This window comes from Passer domesticus, chromosome 7 (assembly GCF_036417665.1).
Source record: "Passer domesticus isolate bPasDom1 chromosome 7, bPasDom1.hap1, whole genome shotgun sequence".
Lineage (NCBI taxonomy): Eukaryota > Metazoa > Chordata > Aves > Passeriformes > Passeridae > Passer > Passer domesticus.
In genome coordinates, this window is record NC_087480.1 from 39,403,019 (window position 1) to 39,423,266 (window position 20,248).

Below are 20,248 nucleotides of genomic sequence, written 5' to 3' on the forward strand. Positions count from 1 at the left end.
CAGACCACCATCTAAAGCATTGTGAATAAATTGCAGTCTCAATTCTATAGGAGCACCTTTTCTTTTTAGTCAATTTACTTTTTCAAAGTTTTTGAATCTGTTCCAGCAGCTGACACTCCCACTGTGTGCCTGCACACTCTGCTGCAAAGGACAGTGCCTCAAAGAGCCTTTCAAGATCTTTAGCAGAATTAATGACATTATTCCACTCATAGGGACTAAATTCTTTCAAAAGCACTTTAACATGCTTCCCAGCTGTTCTTTAGGCAACTCAACAGTACAGAAAAAACCACAAAGACCAGACTTGGCTACTGAAATCAAGGGTGGCTATTAGTGATTCCACCTTCCATATCAGTTTTTTTGCAAACAAATTTGCAGTACACAGGCTTGTCCTCAGCTTGTTTCAGTATGAAAGATTTGGGAAGAAAGTACTGCATCTCCTTTAGCTATGAAGTACAACTGGTCCTCACTGGAAAGGAAGTTTAACCTCTGTTTGTTTAAGCAAATACGAAGTACAATTTTTCATCTCCCAAAGTTGTATTTTATATCTTTTTACTTTTTTGATGTATGATATTGATTTTACAAATTTTAGTAGATCTAAAATACAACTTCAGCCATAGGACTTTGTTCTGTCCCTTCCCATCTCTCTCAGGTAGTCCATCCTTACAGCACTGCTGACTTTTTCAACAATTTCTATCTTTCTCTCCTCTGTCAACAGCTTAGGTCCTATATCCCTTTGCCAAACTCAAAGGTTATCATAAAAACACCCAGACTTACCTGGACTGGGATCAATATTTGCTAGGAGCTCTAGGTGAGGTCTAAGACGATTCAAGTTAGCTGGATCACCAGTCCTCTGAAGAGCAATAGTTAATTCCTGAACACTCTGTGCAAACGAGGCTGGGGTCTGCAACTTAAAAAAATTATCATAATTAACTTTCTACAGGCATAGCAATCCTCATGGTTTCTGAAGGCTACTCCACAGGCTCACAAGAACTGTCTCCCAAAACTGGAGATAAACATCTGTCACAGAAGCCCATTCCAGTGAACCCTTTCTATTAAGAAAGCACAGGTCTTCGACATTGCATTAAATTACACTTTGAAATAGACAAAATAAAGGCTGGTGTTATTTCTAGCAATAAAACCCATTTCTTTTGTGTTGTGCTGCTACCCAAAGAAAAAAAATGGGCCATACTGGAAACCATTTAATTTAGATTTCTGGAGAGTCTAATATCTCCAATCCCCAAACCAACAGGTTTGCACACTGCTTTAAACTGAGTATAGCAAGGAGAAAATAAAGATCAAGATGGCTGAAGGAAAAGATAGCTAGCAAAGTTCCATTTCCTAACACCACTCAATTCCAGTTTTAAAACCGTTTAATTCTACCTAGATCCTTTAAGAGATGTTTGGCAGGACACTCCAAAAGGTGGGCAAAGGCATAAATACACAGCAGAAGCTACCTTGAAGCCAATCCCCTCGCACAGCAGCCAAAGCAGTTGTTTCACAGCTTTCATAACCACTGAACAAGGTTCAGCTCTTCCCACCTAATTTAGGCATTTAAAAAAGCAACCCCTAATCTAAAAACACATTTATCCTGTGTTGCTTCTGAACACAGAGAGATTTCAGCATTTCCAGAGTTCAGGTATTTTATTTACAAAATGTGCTTCCACCTCTCTGTCTTACTTCAGACACAGACGTGAGAAACTCATTTTTTTTCCAACTTATGCACAAACTTCCTGCCCGGAAACATGGACCATTAGCCTCTGTCACTACATTGGCACTTATCAGCTGTTCATAAAGGTCACCCCCTAATTATTTAGCTAAACTTTGTGGGTTTCCATCTGCAGAAAGAAATAAAGTAGCAAAAATGTCCAGATGGCAGAGGAAGCAAGATTCATTAGGTTACAAATATATATTCTAATTACTGAGGACATAACAGGTTTTGAAATAACAGGACAAATGATTAACAGGCAAGTCCACGTGGGCACAGTTTTTAAGTTCAATGTTACAAACATTTACATCTACTACAGCTGCAAACAAGATGGGCTGGGCTGATTCTAGGTGGCTTTACCTTGTCAATGATGCTCTGCATGTGGGATTTGTGAGACTGGTCTCCATACAGGAGCGAGGACCACTGGTCTGGCGCGATGCGCAGCCCCGCTTCCATCGCTATTTGAACTATCTGCGAATCGTGCTCCCTCCTCAGAGCTTCGTACGTCCGAAACTCCTCCTTCAGCTGCATCAGGGAGGAGTCCTCATCTCGCTTGGTCACCTAGGAAGGAGAAATGAGCCAAATACAATTAAGCAGGATAAGCCCAAGATTATGTGAAGTCCAAGGCAAGTGATGTCTTTGGTCAGCAACTAAGTCCTTATCCCAAACTAAAATCGACTATAACACCACTCAGTGAACACCAGTTCCTACTAAAGCAATGCACACTTCATACAGGGAAACCACTACAAAATGGACACAAAACATTGTTTACTTGGATCCTGACTCACATATTTCAGTGTCACACTTCCTAAATGGCTTTACAGTATCCATACCTCCAATCAAGATATTTTGTTTGCATTGCAGAATTTTGTTCAAGGGTACAATTAGCAAAACGAAAGCGTTTTTCTACTCATTTAGCAGGAGAAAATGACATTTAAGTTGTGCATCTAGTAACAGATATTAAATACTGTGAAGTACATTAAGCAGATTTTCTTCATACAGCTGACACCCAAAAGTCTCCTATTTCATTGGTTCTACCCACACCACAACTGAATTAACAGAATTAGTGATTTTTTTTTTGGCTTTAAGACACTTCTAAGAAGGTAAGTATGCTGGTTTACATCCAGGTGTTGTAACAGTACCTCTATGAAACTGGGCAGAGGCAAAACCTAACTTTACAGCTTCAAGTTGGTGTTTCAGCCTACACTGCCACCACAGCTGAATGACAAAAAACTCTAAATTCATGTAGGACTTAACGAGCAATACTTCCTCTAACTACACATATTTTTAGACACATTGAATTTTACAGGACAATGAACACTGAAGGTGAAAACCAATGGTTTTCATAGCATTACAAAACCTCTGGGCAGAATCTTCATACCTTGAAGCACGAGGCTCTGTAAAGGAGCTGGACAACATGCCCAATGCTAGTCTTGGAAGCCTGAGGGAATCGTGGCTCCAGTCTCTGCACCACAAAGAGAACCAAGACCTTTCGTGACAGAGCAGATCCATCTTCCAAAGCCAGCAGAACCAGCTTTAGAGCCTCCTCTTGCATGGCTGAGAGTCAGGGGAAATGCAAAAAGAGACAAAGGATGAGAGAAGTCTAAATAAAATTTTTGCAGTTTCTCGTTCACCTACAACTGGGATAACAGCTAAAAACTCCCACCAAGAGACACACAAAGCCACAGAGAAAAAAAAGGAATTGAGCAAGATGGAAGGGCAAAGAGAGAAGGAACCCCTCTAGATTCCCAAACAGTGACTTGGGAAAACAGGACTTTTTACCTCTAGTATTATTATGATTTATTATTATATACTATATTAATATTTTTATTACTACCACTACAACAACATCTGTTTTGGGCATCATCTGATAAGAAGGCTTCTGTCTGTACATCTCTTGATCATTAATATGAGTTTTCAAACTGTACTGCCTACATCCCACACTTATCCCAGAAGAAAAAGCTGACAGGCTAAAGACGACCAAGGTTCATTTCCATGCAAGTAAAACAAAAAAGAGTGCTCCCACCAATCAACCAGGCTGCAGCACTGCTATTTTGCTATGTAACCAACCTCTCTCTTCCCTGAAGTGGTATGAAAGTTAGTATCTCTAAATTAGTCTTTAGCCAGGAGAAGCTTCACTATTTTTTCATTAAGAAATTGGCTTCATATTTCAAGACTCAACAAGTGAAGTCTGTATTTTCAATGAGACTTCATTTTTTTTAAGCAACATTGATTTCTTTCTAGTATTTCAAGCAAAGGAATTTAATTTACAAATGCACGACTTCTTAAAAATGTGTACATATAACTGTAACAAATCTATCCCCACAACTGTTTTGTATGTTTATTGCCTTAAGAAGGAAAAAAAGCCATGCTAGTCACTTCCAGTAACCTTATTTTTTCTAGAAACATCTTCAAGGAATAGATAAGAACAGAAGGACACCTATTCTGAATTTTACAGGACACTTGAAAAAGCATTAAAAATACAAGAAAACCAAACAGACACAAAATTAATTCTGAAGATTACTATTACAAAATTAGGCTGTTGCTTAATAAAATCACTTGGGCAACTGGACAGCCATTTATCAATGGCTCAATTCTAAATTGCTTCTAGTACAGCAGTGACACTGTGATGTCACCTACCTGGCCCAAGGAACTGGCAGCCTCTGGCTCTCACTGCAGCCCAGAGGTTGGAGGAGAGCTGCTGAGGGTTTTGGTGCTGGAGGATGAGCTCTGTGACTGTTCTTTCACCCAGTGACCGTGCTGCACGCATGGCTCTGATGCGCCCTTCCTCCTCCACCAGCTGGCAGTGGACTAATGTCACAAGTTTCCTCTGCATGGGACGACTCAGCACGCTCTGGGTAGTGCTGTTAAGACCCACACCTTCAAAACAAAATGAAACAGAATAATAAACTAGCTCATACTCCTCTTTTTGTGCCAGTCTTCAGTGACTGTACTGGACAAGTGCAAACCCAGCCCTCCTGGTGTCCATTTTGTCAAAGAGAGTACTAGTCAAGGCATATCATAAGTTTGTTTCACTTGGCAATAAAAGCAGTTTTCTGGCAGTCAGTTTCCCCGCAGGCTTAATCTTGTGATTGACTGATCTGGCTTTTTAAGATGGAACCTCTAATGAATCCTTTTCCCGTGTTGATAGTTTGTCCCACACCCTCCCACACAGATTCCCAGTTCATCCCTTATTCATGGACTTCAGGGATCACTTGGACATTTGTTTGTTTTCAGAACACATTTAGTTTCTTGCCTACATCACTGTTTTGGTTTTGAGCTTACAGGAGTCCTGAACTGCTTGGGTGATGATTAATTTTGTGCCAAAACTCTGAATCACAAACATGCTGAGAGCCACCTAATTCAGGTTAAAGGAAGAGGTGACTCACTAGACATACAGCTGCCATGCTGAGTTTGCTCTACAGCCAGAGCTGTTCACTGGGCCACCAACTCCCAGACTGATACTGCTGTCACACTGCACTGGTCACAAAAGACTCAGACAGCTTCTCAAAGAAATCATTTTTGATTACCTAATGCCAATGATGCTCAACTGCACTACTTGGGTTGATAGACTGTCCAAATCTAGCACATGTAATATATATAAAATCCATACTCTTCAACACAGGGCAGGTTTGCTAACTCAGAATTATCCAGATTGACCCAGCTCTTGTATATGACCTTGTATAAAGAAAATATTACTTATAATTTTCCTTATCTATCTTATATGTAGTGACTTTCTCATATCTATTATTCATCCTCTACAGAACAGCTGCACCACTACAGTTATCACAAAGCAGAACTGAAAAAAAGGGCAAAATTATCTGTTTTTACTTACTCTGCAAAGATCAAAGTTTGTCTCAACTCACTATGGCATGGCCAAAAACCTCAGCCTTTTCTCTGTATTATTTCTGATAAATTCAATTTTACATCCCCCTCCCCTCCATGAAAACATAACCTTAATGTTTAAGAAAACTGTTTCAATTTGTTTCTAAACTAGATTTATACTAACATACTAATAATTTGGATAGATTGTTCTGCATCTTATTTGGTTTTTTGCTTCATTTTCCAAGGAAGCAATGCAGGAACTACCTCTTGCACTGCTGAGTGGTTTGAGGTACAATGCCAATTCTTCCACACATTTCTTGCCCTCCTCATAATGCTTGGTGTCTTCAGCTCCACTGCATAAAGTAATCGGCTGCTGCTCAGGAACCTGAAGAGAGATGACATGTACATCCACTATGAATATGCATAAATAAGTGGCAACCATGCTTACAAACACTTATTACTACACCACGTTTCCTGTTTTGTGATTTTTCTGTATTACTTAGCATTTTTTCAGCTTATTTACTGAATAAATAGCATAAGAAACCCCAGTGAGAATGAAAACAAAAATACAGGATTTATGTTTAAGAGACTTCTTTTATTTAGTGGCTGAAAGGAACTAGAAGCAGAACATGGCACTTCCTATAACTATAAAACTTTGGCAAAAATAGAACACATTGAAACATCCCCAAAACTGACTGGCCAAAAAACTCAAGGGGAAGAAAAAAATGAAGAGAACTTTGGTCTGCTGGTAAGTACAAATTTGTATCTACGGCCTCACAGCTCTGAAATCATCCAGGGATAAAAGACTGCAGCTACTTAAGATTAGTGGAAGAAAGACTTAGCAGCAAATACAATAAGACACCCTTGGAACATATTCTGACTAGTTACACAGCATGACCAAGTTATCCTATGTAGTGCATATGAACACACCCTGTGAGTATTTATCTGATGACAGACGCCAACTACGTTCTTGGGGTTTTGTGCTGGTTTTTGTCAGGTGACATTTATTTCTTTTTCCAGTCATTCACCAGAAATCAGGATTTTTCCAAGGGATTTGCACCACACCCCTCCAAGTTATAATTTTGGTTCTACTTTGCTCTTGGAAAATTCTTAAAGCTTTAATCAAATTTGAGGGTGCAGTATAGAACTGTACTAACATTTCTCAACATCACTGTTCAGCAGTCAACCCAATATGATAGTACAGAGAATTGGAATTCCTCAGAAGACTAAACACAAGCACTTTTTGTATTTGCTGTCAAAGTCCAAATATATCTCAGACTTCTATTTCCAAGTCAATCCCCATCCCAGTGGCAATAACAGCATGCTAATCTCACATAGCTGCTTACAGGGACCAACCCAGGCCTTCAATCTAAAAGCAAAAGCCTTTAATGCTTCAGTTAAATACAGATACAAACCTGCTTACCTTTGTGTGCAATCCAGCCATGGCAAGAGCAGCATTATGATGGCAGCACCAAATAAAAGCAGCAAATACATAGAAAATGTATATACACACACACATATATGGTTGACATCACTAATGTAAACAGCTTCTATATAAATTTTAATAAAAAGCAATGCTTCAGACATATAATCATACTTCTCCTTACACAACCGTGTGACCGTGCTAGAGTTTCTCATTTGACACATAAGCAAAATAAAAAGTTACCATCTTGCTTTTCCAGCAGGTAACAAAGAAAAGTCTCAAAATGCAACATATCAGCTGGAATTAACATAGTATCATCCCAAACCAATAGAAACAAGATAGAGGCTGTGTCTGATCCAGGCCTCTATTCCTACTGAAGATAAAAACCCAAGTTCAATCTAACCAACATAACAAGGTTAGCCTTGATACTTATCACTGATAGAAGTTAACTTGTAATGTTCTGTGGGGTTTTGGTTTTAATTTTTGGCCAGCAGTTGGTTGGGATATTTTGGTTTTTGGGTTTGAGGAGTTTTTGTGTCTGAGGAGTTTTTGTGTCTGTAAGCAAGAATATTTTCAGCAAAAGGAGATTTTGCAACTCTCCATGTTAGAGCGGTCAGCTGTAAACAGTCATAACAACCTCATCTTGAGTGGTTTCATGGGATTTAGGAAACTATTATTAACTCCTGCAGTATTTGCCTGCACCTCAACAGAATATTCCACACCTCCTTTTCAAAGGCACTGCCATTTCAGCAGTCTGCTTCTGCCAGGGAAGTTACGTAGCAGAACTGGCTTACAGAGCAAATGACACACCTCAAACGTATGTGTCCAGACACTGCACCATCCCTGCCCTATTTACTGCAGCCACACATTCTGTACAAACTCCTGCTGCTCCTGCAAGCACTGCATCCAGCACCACGGGCAGCCCAAACGCAGCGTCGCACCCGCGGCACACAAAGGGGCTCGGAACAGACGTGGCACAGGAAGCCACGTTCAGCCCTGGATTTCCACCCTGAATTGAAGTGGCTTTAGCACACATTCAAAGCAGTGGTTTGGAATGCCAGACACAGCACAACTCCACCAGCGAGACACAAGGACTGTCTAGCAACTAACAGAAAGCTTCCCCTTCCCCCACGGAAAAGCTGGCAGAGAAAAACTTCCAAGAGCTAATCAAGCTATTCAAACACTATCTGCATATTGTTCCCTTTCCTTCTCTTTTGGAGGGAAGCTTCAATGTAAAACTCTAAATGCTTTGTACAACTGCACTGTTTGCAAAATGAGCCCAAAAGAGATTAAACTTTTATCTGAAGCTGGAGTAAGTGTAGTACTGAAGAGCAAAACGTGTTTTTTCTGTGGTTTTCAGGAGTGTTCAGGAGAAGAGAATTTAGTTCTCATGCAAACACACTTCATTCATGCAGTGCACTTCACAATAAAATTTACAAGTAATTTTCTTTTTGCTGGTTGTATTATATGCACGTCCAAGAGTAATTTTAATATTTTAGGGTTAGAATAATTGTAAGAATAGCATCTACCAAAAGAAAAATCATAAAGACATAATTCATATAAGTGACAGGAAATGTGAATTTTTACTTTGGCTCCATCATGCAACAGCTGAGGAACAACTGAGAAATAATTCAACTCGAAAGCATTTTCACTTCCTGTTCCCAAAATATCCTTTTAATAGCATGCATGACCCTATGGTTACTGCTGTTTACAATGCCTCTCAGTGCCTCAGAATAGATACCCCACAGAGTGAGCTCATTATTTTCACACTCAATCCATATTCTGTTCTCTCAGACATCACACCCTTATGACAGCTTCCACTGCAAATATATTCACATCATGTAATCCACACCTCCCAAAGGGGATGAGAGCAAGACAGGAAAAATGATCTCAGCTCTTTAATTGCTTTAAATCTTGATGGTTTTGCATGTATCTGCTTTGGCAATGACTGCAAGTATCCTGACAGTGGAATGTTACCCATCAGCATGGCTTGTGGCTGTGGGAAGAGACAGGTTATGACAGCATAAGGAAGGGGACTGGAAAAGAATGCTAAAGCATCATCTCATACCAGGCAGTGATTTTCAATTGGTGATTTAAGTGTAATTTGATGAAGAAAGTCAGCTTGAGTTGTCAGTAATTACCATCAGACATCTAATTGCACAGAATGAGAACATGTTAAACAGACCAAACCCCTTTTTGTATGGTTTGAAAACTGTTTCTAGCAAAAATTCCCTCCCCCTTCCTGCAAATGAATGATTTGCTTCCTGCCAAGAGAAACCAAACAAAACCCAAAGTCCACTGTCTTTAGTTCCTCAAAACTGTACATTAAAGACAACGTTTTCACAGATAATTCCTCTTTTGTGGCACTTTATTTCATCAGAAGTTAAAATAAAAAATTATCACGCGTGCGTCTAACAGCTCTGCACTTTCAACCTTCACCTCTTGAAAGGGCTGTAAGTTAAGATCACCCAGTCTCTCATCATGTACAATTCCAATGTCTAGAATGTGTTTATCATGTCCAGCAGGAGATTATTCCAAAATTAAAGCACCACAGGCCTTTCTGCCACTCTACATCACCTGTCTGGAATGTGCACGCTGCTGTTTCATGGTTAAAAGAAACATGAGGGAGGAGCTTAGATGACAGAGTCATGATTAGGTACCTTCAAAACATGAGCCAGGGGAATGTTTAAAATAGTTACATATAGTGAGTAGTATGTGGATGCTCGAATAGCTAAAATTCAAAACTTTATTCTCACAGAAACAAACTTAAGTGACTCCTTTAGCCAGGAAGTCTAAGAAGCAAGGTATGCTATGAATGCCTTGCTAATTTGTGTCCAAGGCCATTCTGTCTCCCTTCCCTCACAGCTCCTGCTTAGGTACTCAGCTATGTCCAGCCTTCAGAGGAATAATAATTCTCATTGTCCCCTTATGATCTCTCTGCTCCCCTCATTTTATGCAGCAAAACTTATCTAGACATGGTCTGAACTACCTAACCAGAGAGGCTGTGGGTAGGACATCCCATCCCTGGCAGTGTCCAAGGCCAGGCTGGACAGGGCTGGGAGCAAGCTGGGCTAGAGGAAGGTGTCCCTGCCCACAGCACAGGGCTGGAATGAGACAGCTCTCAAGGGCCCTCCCAGCCCAGGCCATGCTGTGATTCTACTCTATTCTGTAACCACTGCCTTCCAGAACAGCCCCTGTAACCAGGGTTGATGTGAACCATGCTACAGGGGAGCAGGTAGAAAATCTGAATCTGCAACAGCTAATTCTCACATGAAGGGTGGCTATAAAACCTGGGCAATGGGTTTCATTGCAGAAAGGGGTGGGGAGAGGGAAAACTGACCAAGAGTCTAATTCAAGTAAGAAATCAACTCTTTTAGTTAAATTTGAGTGACAAATTCTATCCAGAGAGAGAATGATACCATCAGAGAAATATGTTACTGCTTTCCTGGGTGGCTGTGTGACAAACCCAGTACGTTTTCCCCAGAAGTACAATCCTGCTTATTTCACTTGCTGTACTTGTGCAAAAGCCAAAGTGGCTTGCCCTGGAATCCTGTCACTGCTGCCAGTCACAGCAGAATAGATTTGTTTCTCTAAACTGCCTGCTCTCCTCCTCCACCTCCAGCAAAAAAGCAGTTAACAAGTATAAATGTGTGAATTCCTCAGAAGTCACTCCAAAGGGAAAAGAACAAACTGTTCTTCCCCCTCACAGATAAAAGCTTTAGTTGGGCTTTACTGTATTTCCTTCCAAAATGAAACCTGTTTTTTTTTTTTTGAATTTAGCATTTACAAATAAAATATTACAGGTCTCTGTGGACTCAGGTTAAGGTGTACAGAGGTTTTTTTGGAGATTAAGGGACACTAATGACACATACATGCTCCTGAAACTAAACCCAGAAGTAGAAAAACAAATGGAAGTGGTTTTAACTGAAGTTGACACTACTCATGATTTGCTCACAGACTATTTTTGCTGAAATAGCAGAAGAGTGCACTCCTTTAGTGGGACAGTTCAAAATCACTAGTTTCTCTAAAATATCTTTTTTTTTTAATTTATCCTCAAGCAAGCCTTTTTCTGTAAAAAGATTTTTTAAAATGGCAATTGTTTCCCTGTCCTTCAAAGGAAAGTGGTTGTATTCATTTCCTAGTAGTCCAGTGTCTGGTAAACACTGCAGCAGCTGCCAGGATGGGAAAGGGAAGAGAAAAGAGAGCAAGTTATACTGAACACTGATTGCATTCATGTGTTCATTTGAAATTAGGAACTGGCAGGGAAGGTGGTTCAAATGTCTTTTAAGGGGAAAGTCTGTCAGTAATAAATACCCAGCTAGGATCCATGGTTATTGTCACAGGTAACAGACTGCTGGGAGTAGCAAACAATCAGAAATGAGTGGCAAAGAACAGGGGTGGGAATAATGTATCTTTTGGTGGCATTTGCAGCTTTAAGGTCATGAGGAACAAGGTCCTGTGAATCTTCATCACACAAAATTTTCAGATACAAAGGGAGCACAAAATGATGTCATTACTGCAAAGTCAGAACCTAAAGTTCAGAGTGCTCTCAAGACCACACTACACTATAAAAACCATTCTTCATACCTCACACATATGGATAAAATGTGGATAACTCTGGCTGGCTAACTAGTAAAACCAGAAAAAAATTCCCAGTTATCTATACAGAGCAGGGTGGATTTCCATCTCATTCCACAGAATCTTGTTTTTATAAAAATTTAAGTTCTGTCAGAGGTCAAATTGAAGCTATCATACAGCTTCTCATAAAGCTTAACAAGTGCACACAAAACAACCAAAAAATACCAGGGAAGACACTTATCACAAATGTGGACATTCAGATGCAACTGGAAATATTCAAGAAACTGCGGAGAGGTAGAACATGTAAGAGAGAAAGAGAAATGTAATTTTTTTTAATGACTTCAGCCATAGATTTTATATTGCTTGGAAGCTCTTCAAAGATGGCAGCATATCACAGAAATGGGAGTGCACAATCTCACTGCTTCCTCCTGCAGAGCAGGATGAGTCACTTAGCACAGCCAGAAACACCATTTGATTTTGAGCTTCTGAAATAACCTCTATGCCTACACCACAAAAGAGAAACAACAAATTAGCCATATTACTTGATAAACTAAGAAGTGGCAAAAGCACACCTGGACCTGTAAGTCACAGTACCTAATAAAAAGCAACATAAGAGCATCTCTCTTTCTTCTACACTTTTTACAGCTCTTCCACAATTCTTTCCTTTTTCCCAAACTACAAATCTCATGAAGTTTCTGCTGCATTTAATTTCACTTATCCCAGACACTGGAGCAGTACAAAATAAAGCAGTAGCCCCTTTATGGGAACTGATCCCATTGACATTTTCATTCTTCAGCCACAAGTTAGACACCCCTCTCCTAAGATTAGATTACCCCTCCTCTCCTAAGACCACAATCCTGTCCAGAAGCCTTGGAAGGTGTGGGTCACAGGGAGCTACCTGAGACCTAACATCAACAAGCTTTTGCCAGCTTAGTCTGTGCTGCAACTGAACAGGGTGATCCTGCTTTCCACACATCCCTGCCCTTTGTTGGGGCTGTGGTCAGTCCCAGTGTCACTCATCCCCATCACACCACCACTTCAACTGACCTCACCAGTACCTATTCCAGAAAAAGGGAGTCTCAAGCAGGCTTTCCCCCCCTCACCAACATGGATTTAGAGTAAGATGTCATCTCAGGAAGTTGTATTCCCATAGTTTCAAATAAGGCTGTATAAAGGCTGCTACCAGAGAGATCTGTCCCACATCCTTTACATGCCCCTCCTGCTTTGGGACAGCCAAACACAGGTTTTACAGGGTGAATATAGTAAAGCACATAACCTACCACAGAAAAAGGGCTTCCCACAAAATAAGCTCACTGATCAAGCTCATCCTTTTGGCAGAGCATGGCTAGGTAAGAGCTGAGGAACAAAGAAGGAAACACACCAAACCTGTCCTGGTGACAGCCCACGGAATTAGATTAACAAAAGTCATGGTCACCAGCAGAATAAAGATTTAAACTATTGATCCAGGCACCTTTACTATTTCTTGTAGACATCTACAAAAGGTAGATTATCATATTCTTTATTATTCCTGACTTGTCCTCCCAAAAGAAGGAAAATACTGCAACAGATTAAAAAAAAAAAAAGCAAGGATACCTGAGCACCCACAAGTTGCAGCAAGGCTGAGTTCACAGGAAGGAGTTCAATGTCTGTGTTGATAGTGGTCTGGTCAAAGGGACATGCCTTACGGTGGAGCTTGTTGAGGCACATCTTGCAGACAGTGTGGCCACAGCCCAAGCTGATGGGCTTCCGGATGGTTTCGTCGAAAGTCTGTGTGCAAATCGGGCAGGAGAGAAAATCCGTCCATTGTGGAGCTTGTACAGGCATTGCTTCAGGAGTTAATTGACAAGACAAAAACCTAAAGCACAGATTCCACTGGAATCAAAATTTTGCAAAAAAGTCTGTTTGGTTTTAAATATCTTCTGTAAGTACAGACAGTCTGCACATAGTGTGAAACATAACCTAGAAGAAAGCAGAAACACAAAGTTAGCATTCTGTACTAGAACAGGCACGTGAGCTCCTTTGTGCTAGGCAAGTACCACTCCTCGAGGTGTAGCTGAATTAACTCAGGACTGAGTCACGACTTGCTTTAATTCCACCTAGTCTCTGGCTCTGGAAAAGCCAGTGTAAACCACTTCTGTGGTTCCAGAGTTTAAAATAAATCATGGGAGATAACTATCACATTGAAGTTGTAAGACTAATTAGCTTTTCATTTTTATGTTCTCTCTTTATAAATTAGCAAACTGACATCAACAAAATGTGAATAAAAGAGAATTTCACTAATCCACTTTTGTACAATATCTACTGTACAACATAATTAAATATTTAATTTTGCTTAGACAAGGCTTCATCCAAAGCCTCTATCACAAGCAACCTTTCTTCAGAGTCCAGTGGGCTCTGGACTGGCACGCAGTGACTGCCCAAGCCTCGAGGGGACAGGATGAATGTCAGGGTCAGCCAGACTCTGTGCAATGCAGCTCTCACACCTCACTCAGGGACACTGTGCTGCTGCTCCAGCACCTTCACACAGCCTCGTGTGTACTGAGCCCTGTGGTACCACACGGACACATGGCAGTGACCCTGGCAATCTGCATGCACTCCTGCTGCAATTCAGCACTGTTAACTCGCCCTCTGTCTGCCATCCTCCAAAAACTGGACCAGCACTTTTAGTATTCATTTATGACTGGATGACTGACAACTGTTCCTTAATTGTTCCTTTTGTAACTCCAATTTATACCATCCACTGCCTGCCTAGAGATTATATGGATAGAGAAAACAACATCTTCACTCTGTTGAGAAACCACACTGAAACTGCAACAGAAGAAAAGCTGGGAAGTATTTATTATTTGGCACTTTCAAATCAAAATAATAAGAAGATCAAATGTTCTCATTATAAGGGAATGGAAGATAAGATATCACTTTGGGAAAGGAAAAAAGCAGAACTCATAGGAAGAGAAATGTACAAGAATAGATGGATCACATGATATGAAAAAATCATTATAAAAAAGAAAATTGGTAATAAAATAATTTATGATGCCTGGCTTACATTCACCAGTGGAATTTGGAAAAAAAAATCAAGTAACTGATTTATAAACAATTTTTCTAAATCAAGGAGCAAAATGACAACAAAAATGCCACCCCAACCACCCATATATATTAGTTTCTCTTTTCCACACACCACTGACTTCAGTTTCCAACCAAGGACTGCACACTTGCTAGTGTCTGTTGTGACAGGAAGTTCTTCCATAAGCAAAACAACAAGGATTCATCAATCTTAAGCTTAAAAAATGTTTACAATTAAAATGTAAATTCTAAAGGCAAAGAGAGAAATTTTATATCAGGACCTGTGCAATTCAGAGTCAAGACATTTTAAAACAGAAAAAAAATTCTAATGCTAAAATAAAGACTCTGAAAATCCTCTGCCACTTTTTTTCTGGAAAAAATAAAAAAGATTTCTTTTTTTCAGAATTCAGTGCAATGTTGTTCACAGCTAACATTGCTTTGCCAAGGTAAACAATGAAGTGCTACTAGTTAAGCTTTTAGCTGAGTTTCATCAAACACCTAACCTTAGCTCTAAAGCTAATGAAAAGGAGTTGTACTATGATGATCCCTCTGAGTCACTTCCAACTCAGGATGCTTTATGATTCTAGGGAAAAAATAACTATTTCTCTCTTCAAAAGACAATATACAATGCCTCTGGTTTCCAGCCAATAAGGAATCAACTAAAAAAAATCAGTATTACCCAGTCAGAGTGGCACAAGGAAGAGGCACCACATGTGCTTAACCTTACCACCAGCATTGCACAACAAGATGTCAAGGCTGTTCAGGGCTCCCCCTTCCAAAATACCTCTTTAATGGCAAATCAGCCATTTCCTTCCATCTTGTCCTAAACCATTCATCAAATTTATTTCCAAGCCTTCCCTGGCTACCTGCCCTCTTATATACTGACTAAACTTTGGTAACAAGCATTCAAGCTAGAACTATCCTTTCTAAACCAAATCTGCAACAGAAATGACCCAGAAACTCCACAGAAATCTTTCTGCAAAGAGCAGAACACAGCTTGGTAAATCTACTGTATGTATGGCTGTGCTATGAAATATCCTCTGGGGATCAAAATTTAAGAGCTGAACCATAGTTCTTCCTTTTGACCACACTGCTATTAGAATATTGAGCAACAATTTTCCAGACTCCTCTGCAATTCAGAAACAAACTGAGCAGTCTATTTAAAAGAAAAGTTTTCTGCTAACTGAGGAGACTTAAAACCAGAAGCTGTACCATCCAGTCTAGGAAGCAGATGTGAACATGGAGATGCCACTATCCCAAGCTGTGAACTGGAAGGAAGGAGTTGAATGCAACTTTAATGTTAGTAAACTAATTTACAAAACCCAGTAAACAGAGCCATGTTGTTGCTACCTGTACCTCTGGCATTATTAAACAGGTCATATTTATTTACAAATTCAACAGTTGAAAGAGAAGTTTGGAGAGTCTGGAGATGAAGGAACTAATTAGTGGCATCCATGATCCCCTGTCAAGACAGGTCTCCAAAGGCTGGGGAACAAGGGAAGCAAAGCTCATACATTAGCACAGAGACTCCACAGTGTCTGAGCTTGTGTCCTGGTGCCTAAATGCCAAAGGAAGGCCGCTGACAATAGAACATACAGCTGTGAGAAACCTCACAAAGGCACCTACTTCAGCAGTCTAGCTGCTGCAGATGGCTCAGTGGTGTGATGCAGCCAACCTTTTCCCCACAGAAAAGAACAGCTGGTGAACAATGAGCCCTGTGCTTCTAAAGAACCTCCACAGCAGATCAGCACAGATCTGTGGAAATCCCTCTGATCCCACACAACACAGGAATGGCATCACAGGACTGAGCACTCACAAGCCACATGCACCAACCAAGCACTGCTGGTGCCACAGCTTGCCACACACAAGGTCCTGTTTTACCCCAGATCAACCTTTGCCCAAGGGAGCAGAGCCAAGCACCCAGATACATTGTAAATCTCTTCCGGGCACAAAGACTTAGAGAAGTGAAGCTGCTGAAGATACCTGTGCCTTGTATCAAGGTTTGTGACTCATTATGCCCTTAGAAATAGCTGGGAAAAAAAACAGTCTCTAACTTCAAAGAGCTACTTTGAACAGGAGACATTACAAATGGCAGTAAAACAGTGGAAATAAAACAGTTTCACTACCACTGTCTGCTATTGGAACCATCACCACTACAGAAAGAGAATGCTTTGAACATGTACAGTAGGAAAAGTATATTCATTTTTATAGTACAATGCTTTTTAAAAAAATGTTTATCTTCAGCATTACACCAGAGGTAATAAAATCATAAAGAATGCAAAAAATTACAAAAGACATAACTATTTAAATAGCCCACTTCTCCATAATATTACATTTTCAACCCACACTCAATTCACTAAGTATTTCACACTCAGTAGCTTCTAACACTGTAAAATGTATATCCATACACACTTCTTGGTGCATGATTAAAGAAAACAGACATGACAAAACCAAAGAAAGCAAAAAAACTAAGAAGTTAAAACTAAAACAAAAAATTTACACCTTATTATCTTCCATAAATTGGAAGACAAAAAGGTGTAATTAAGAATGAAGATGCCCCAAGGCAGAGCTTGAATCCTACATTGAAACCAGAGACAGACTGATTTTGTTATTTCTGAGTTTGAAAATATAATGTACCTGTATGCAAGTGTCATCCTCCTGTTTACCCCTCCATAAGCTGTTTTACCCACATCTAGAACCACCTGGAAAAAATCCTCCTCTGTTCTGGGCCTCCCAGCCCCCAAAAAATCCTTGAAATTCCATCCTTCAACGCAGACTGGAAATGTCACAGTGTAATCAGATCGGTGACCTGTCTCCCCTGGGACCCTGCCAGTGCTTTAGAGAAAGACAGGATTATTCCACAAACCTCTGGAACAACCACTCCATCCTTACTCTGCTGGACTACAATGCAGGGGCTGACGTAGCCTCATGTCCAAGCTGTGCTATGTCTGTGGCAACCAGAGTCTTCCCCATGTTCTCTGCAGATTCAGCTCTTGACAAAAAGACGCTTGTGAAACGCAGAACAGTCTGTACCAAGGCGCACTGGCATCAAGTTTCACACCCAATGACACACAGGAAAACTCCTCTGCTTTCAGTTTGAATTAAGCGCACTCTGAGGGACTCCTTCGGTGCAGGTTCCAAGCACACCCCAAATTCTCTGACAAACATGTTATTTGGACCCAGCAGGCTCTTGCAGGGACACATCACATGCTGTTTCATCACCACCACTGGCAGTGCTCTCTCTCAGCAGCAGTCCTCACGAAGCCATGTCACAGTTCAAGCAGATGACTCAGCATACCTAAGGGGCACCCTTGGCTCAGCTCCTGCCAATTGAGTAGATACAGCTCTTAGGAGCATTACTTCCTCCTCAGTTTATGCATTCCCACAGCACTTCATGGCCCAAACAGCATCATCACCTCAACCAGAATTTGGTTAAGCTGAAGCTGTTTCATTTTTGCTGAGTATTACTCCTGGCTAAACCAAGCGGAGCTTCCTGTCGCAGTTACCAGTGAACACAAGCAAAGCCTATTTAGTGCTAAGCTTAACACTACAGCAGCTCCTCAGAGCCAAAACAAACTCAGGCTTGCCAACTGACCTGCTCATGCAGATACAACTCTTGAGTAATCATTATTTATTCTAATAAAGAAAACACCATTTCATTAATTCTTTTAAAGACTCTTACTCCTTGATAATAACTTACACTTTTCTGAGAAAAAGTAACTTTTCTAAGAAAAAGTAACCACTTTTCTGTGAGACTGGTTCTGTGGTACATTAACCTCTGACACCTTGAAATTAAAAATAAATCAACAGCCTAAATTAAATTAACAGACAACAGTAAAGCAATTCCTAACTCACAAGGATTACCAGATACCCATAGTACAAGTCTGAACCTCCTCCATTCTTGTCTAGTGCCAAACAGACAAATTTTTGCCAGTGTTTCACAGAACCTTTTTGTTTTCTACTCCAGTGGGCTCATTGTAATAAACAATATTTCTGAGGGCACTTAAGTAGCTTTCTTCTTTTCCATAAGGAAATACTTAAAAAAGTCATGAATATCATTTTAGGGAAAAACTAACCTGACAACCTGTGGGAAGCCCTGACCAGCTAAAAGTAACGTGTTTTTCTTACAAGCACCCTCTACTGCCAACTTCTCGGTCCGCAGAAAGGGTAAATCACACTAGCAATGTGTTCCACAGAAAAACCTCTGAAAAATTTTAAAGAGAGAGGGGAAGTCCATACCTGACCAAAGAAGAGAAGGCAGAAGAAGAAAGCTTCTTACCCGTGCCTGGGAAGCTCCATGAACAGCACATCCCATAAGGCCAGCAGTGTGTGTGTGTGCGCGACAGACTCGGGGCTTTTTCCCTTCCTGTTTGCTCGGTCCCGGTCCCAGCAAACCCCGCCGGCAGCGGGGCCCGACTTCCTCATTGCTGCTGCGCGCATGCGTGCTGCGGCGCGCACCCGCGCACCGAGCGCTGCCCGAGCGCGGAGCCGCACGGAGCAATCCGCACGGAGCAATCCGCACCCGCAGCGCAAGCTGCACGGCCCCTACGGAGCGCACAGCCCAGCCCTCCCTGCAGAGCTAGCTGCCTTTAGGGCAAGAAAGCTCCCAAAAAAAGAAGCTAAGATAAAATTATGAACTATCAAAACTATGTCCCAAAGTGAGTGAAGCTCAGCTAATCACATTCAAGATCTACTTTCTTTTCTCCTCAGTAATTTTTCACTGCGAAAAAAAAAGGGAGAAATTTATATAATTTCAGGTAAAAATCTCTTACTTGGTAGAGTCAGTGAAGTACCTTAGGAAAATGGGGCCAGTTAAGGACAAGATGTTATTTCTTATTTGAAGCTTCCTGCCTAGTAACAACACAAAGAAAACAAGAAAACCAAAACCATCAACATCACAACTCCACCATGGTACCTCCCCAACAGAAGCTCTGAAAGCAATTTACAATGATTTAAGCTTCCCAACATCCTGTGAGGCAAGACCTCATGTCTTCCCACAGAAAAAAAACTGGTGAATGAAGTTATTTATATGGTGTTTAACAGGAAAAACATGGAATGAAACCTAATATGTCATTTTCTTGACCCCTACTCTCACCCAACCATCATTAGGGTCATGAACATTAAAAGACAACACGTGTAGACAAAATCTAAATGTTCTTGCTCACATCCTCCAAAATATAAAACCTGCATGTGAATAAAATAATAAATTTCCAGGGAAGATATACAGAACCAGCTGGTTGATATTATACATCCCTTACAACTTACTTAAAAGAGGAAATTATATATATATATATATAATCTACCACCTAGACAATTTTTTCTACCAGTAGGTGATAAAGTCTAGGGAGTTGACAGCATACAACAGCTCTACAGAATGTTCCTTTCACTTCAAATTACAAGTTCTTGCATTTGTCAATGAAAACTCTAACAGTAACACAATGATTAAATGAGTATTTAAAAAAATAAGGGAAAACACAAACAGATTAATAGAAGAAAGGCAGAAGGCACTTGAGAAATCCACAGTAGTTTTCAGGACAGGTCAAATCCTCAAGAGCTCTTAACCCTGCTGCCAACGAGGCAAGCCAATGATTTGCTTTTCCCAGAGAAAACACGTTTGAAAAAATCCATGGCAAAGATAAAAAAGACAAACTTTTAGA

At 40.5% G+C, this 20,248-nt stretch overlaps 1 protein-coding gene across 11 annotated transcripts in view; it reads right to left on the reverse strand.

Annotated features, from left to right (window-relative positions):
* The window catches only part of RC3H1 (ring finger and CCCH-type domains 1), a 58,583-nt gene that overhangs the window by 21,249 nt on the left and 17,086 nt on the right, over positions 1 to 20,248 (reverse strand). For 8 of the 11 annotated variants that reach the window (XM_064427867.1, XM_064427877.1, XM_064427876.1 and 5 more), the window contains exons 2-7: positions 13,125 to 13,490; positions 5,795 to 5,915; positions 4,346 to 4,585; positions 3,087 to 3,262; positions 2,066 to 2,266; positions 775 to 907 (exon numbers count right to left, since the gene is read on the reverse strand). In XM_064427867.1, coding sequence (XP_064283937.1) covers positions 775 to 907; positions 2,066 to 2,266; positions 3,087 to 3,262; positions 4,346 to 4,585; positions 5,795 to 5,915; positions 13,125 to 13,355 — 1,102 coding nt within the window. In that variant the 5' untranslated portion in view covers positions 13,356 to 13,490. Of the gene's footprint in view, positions 1 to 774; positions 908 to 2,065; positions 2,267 to 3,086; positions 3,263 to 4,345; positions 4,586 to 5,794; positions 5,916 to 13,124; positions 13,491 to 17,457; positions 17,696 to 18,870; positions 19,025 to 20,248 lie in introns of those variants that run through there. The other 3 variants (XM_064427868.1, XM_064427871.1, XM_064427873.1) reach the window with 3 other exon arrangements.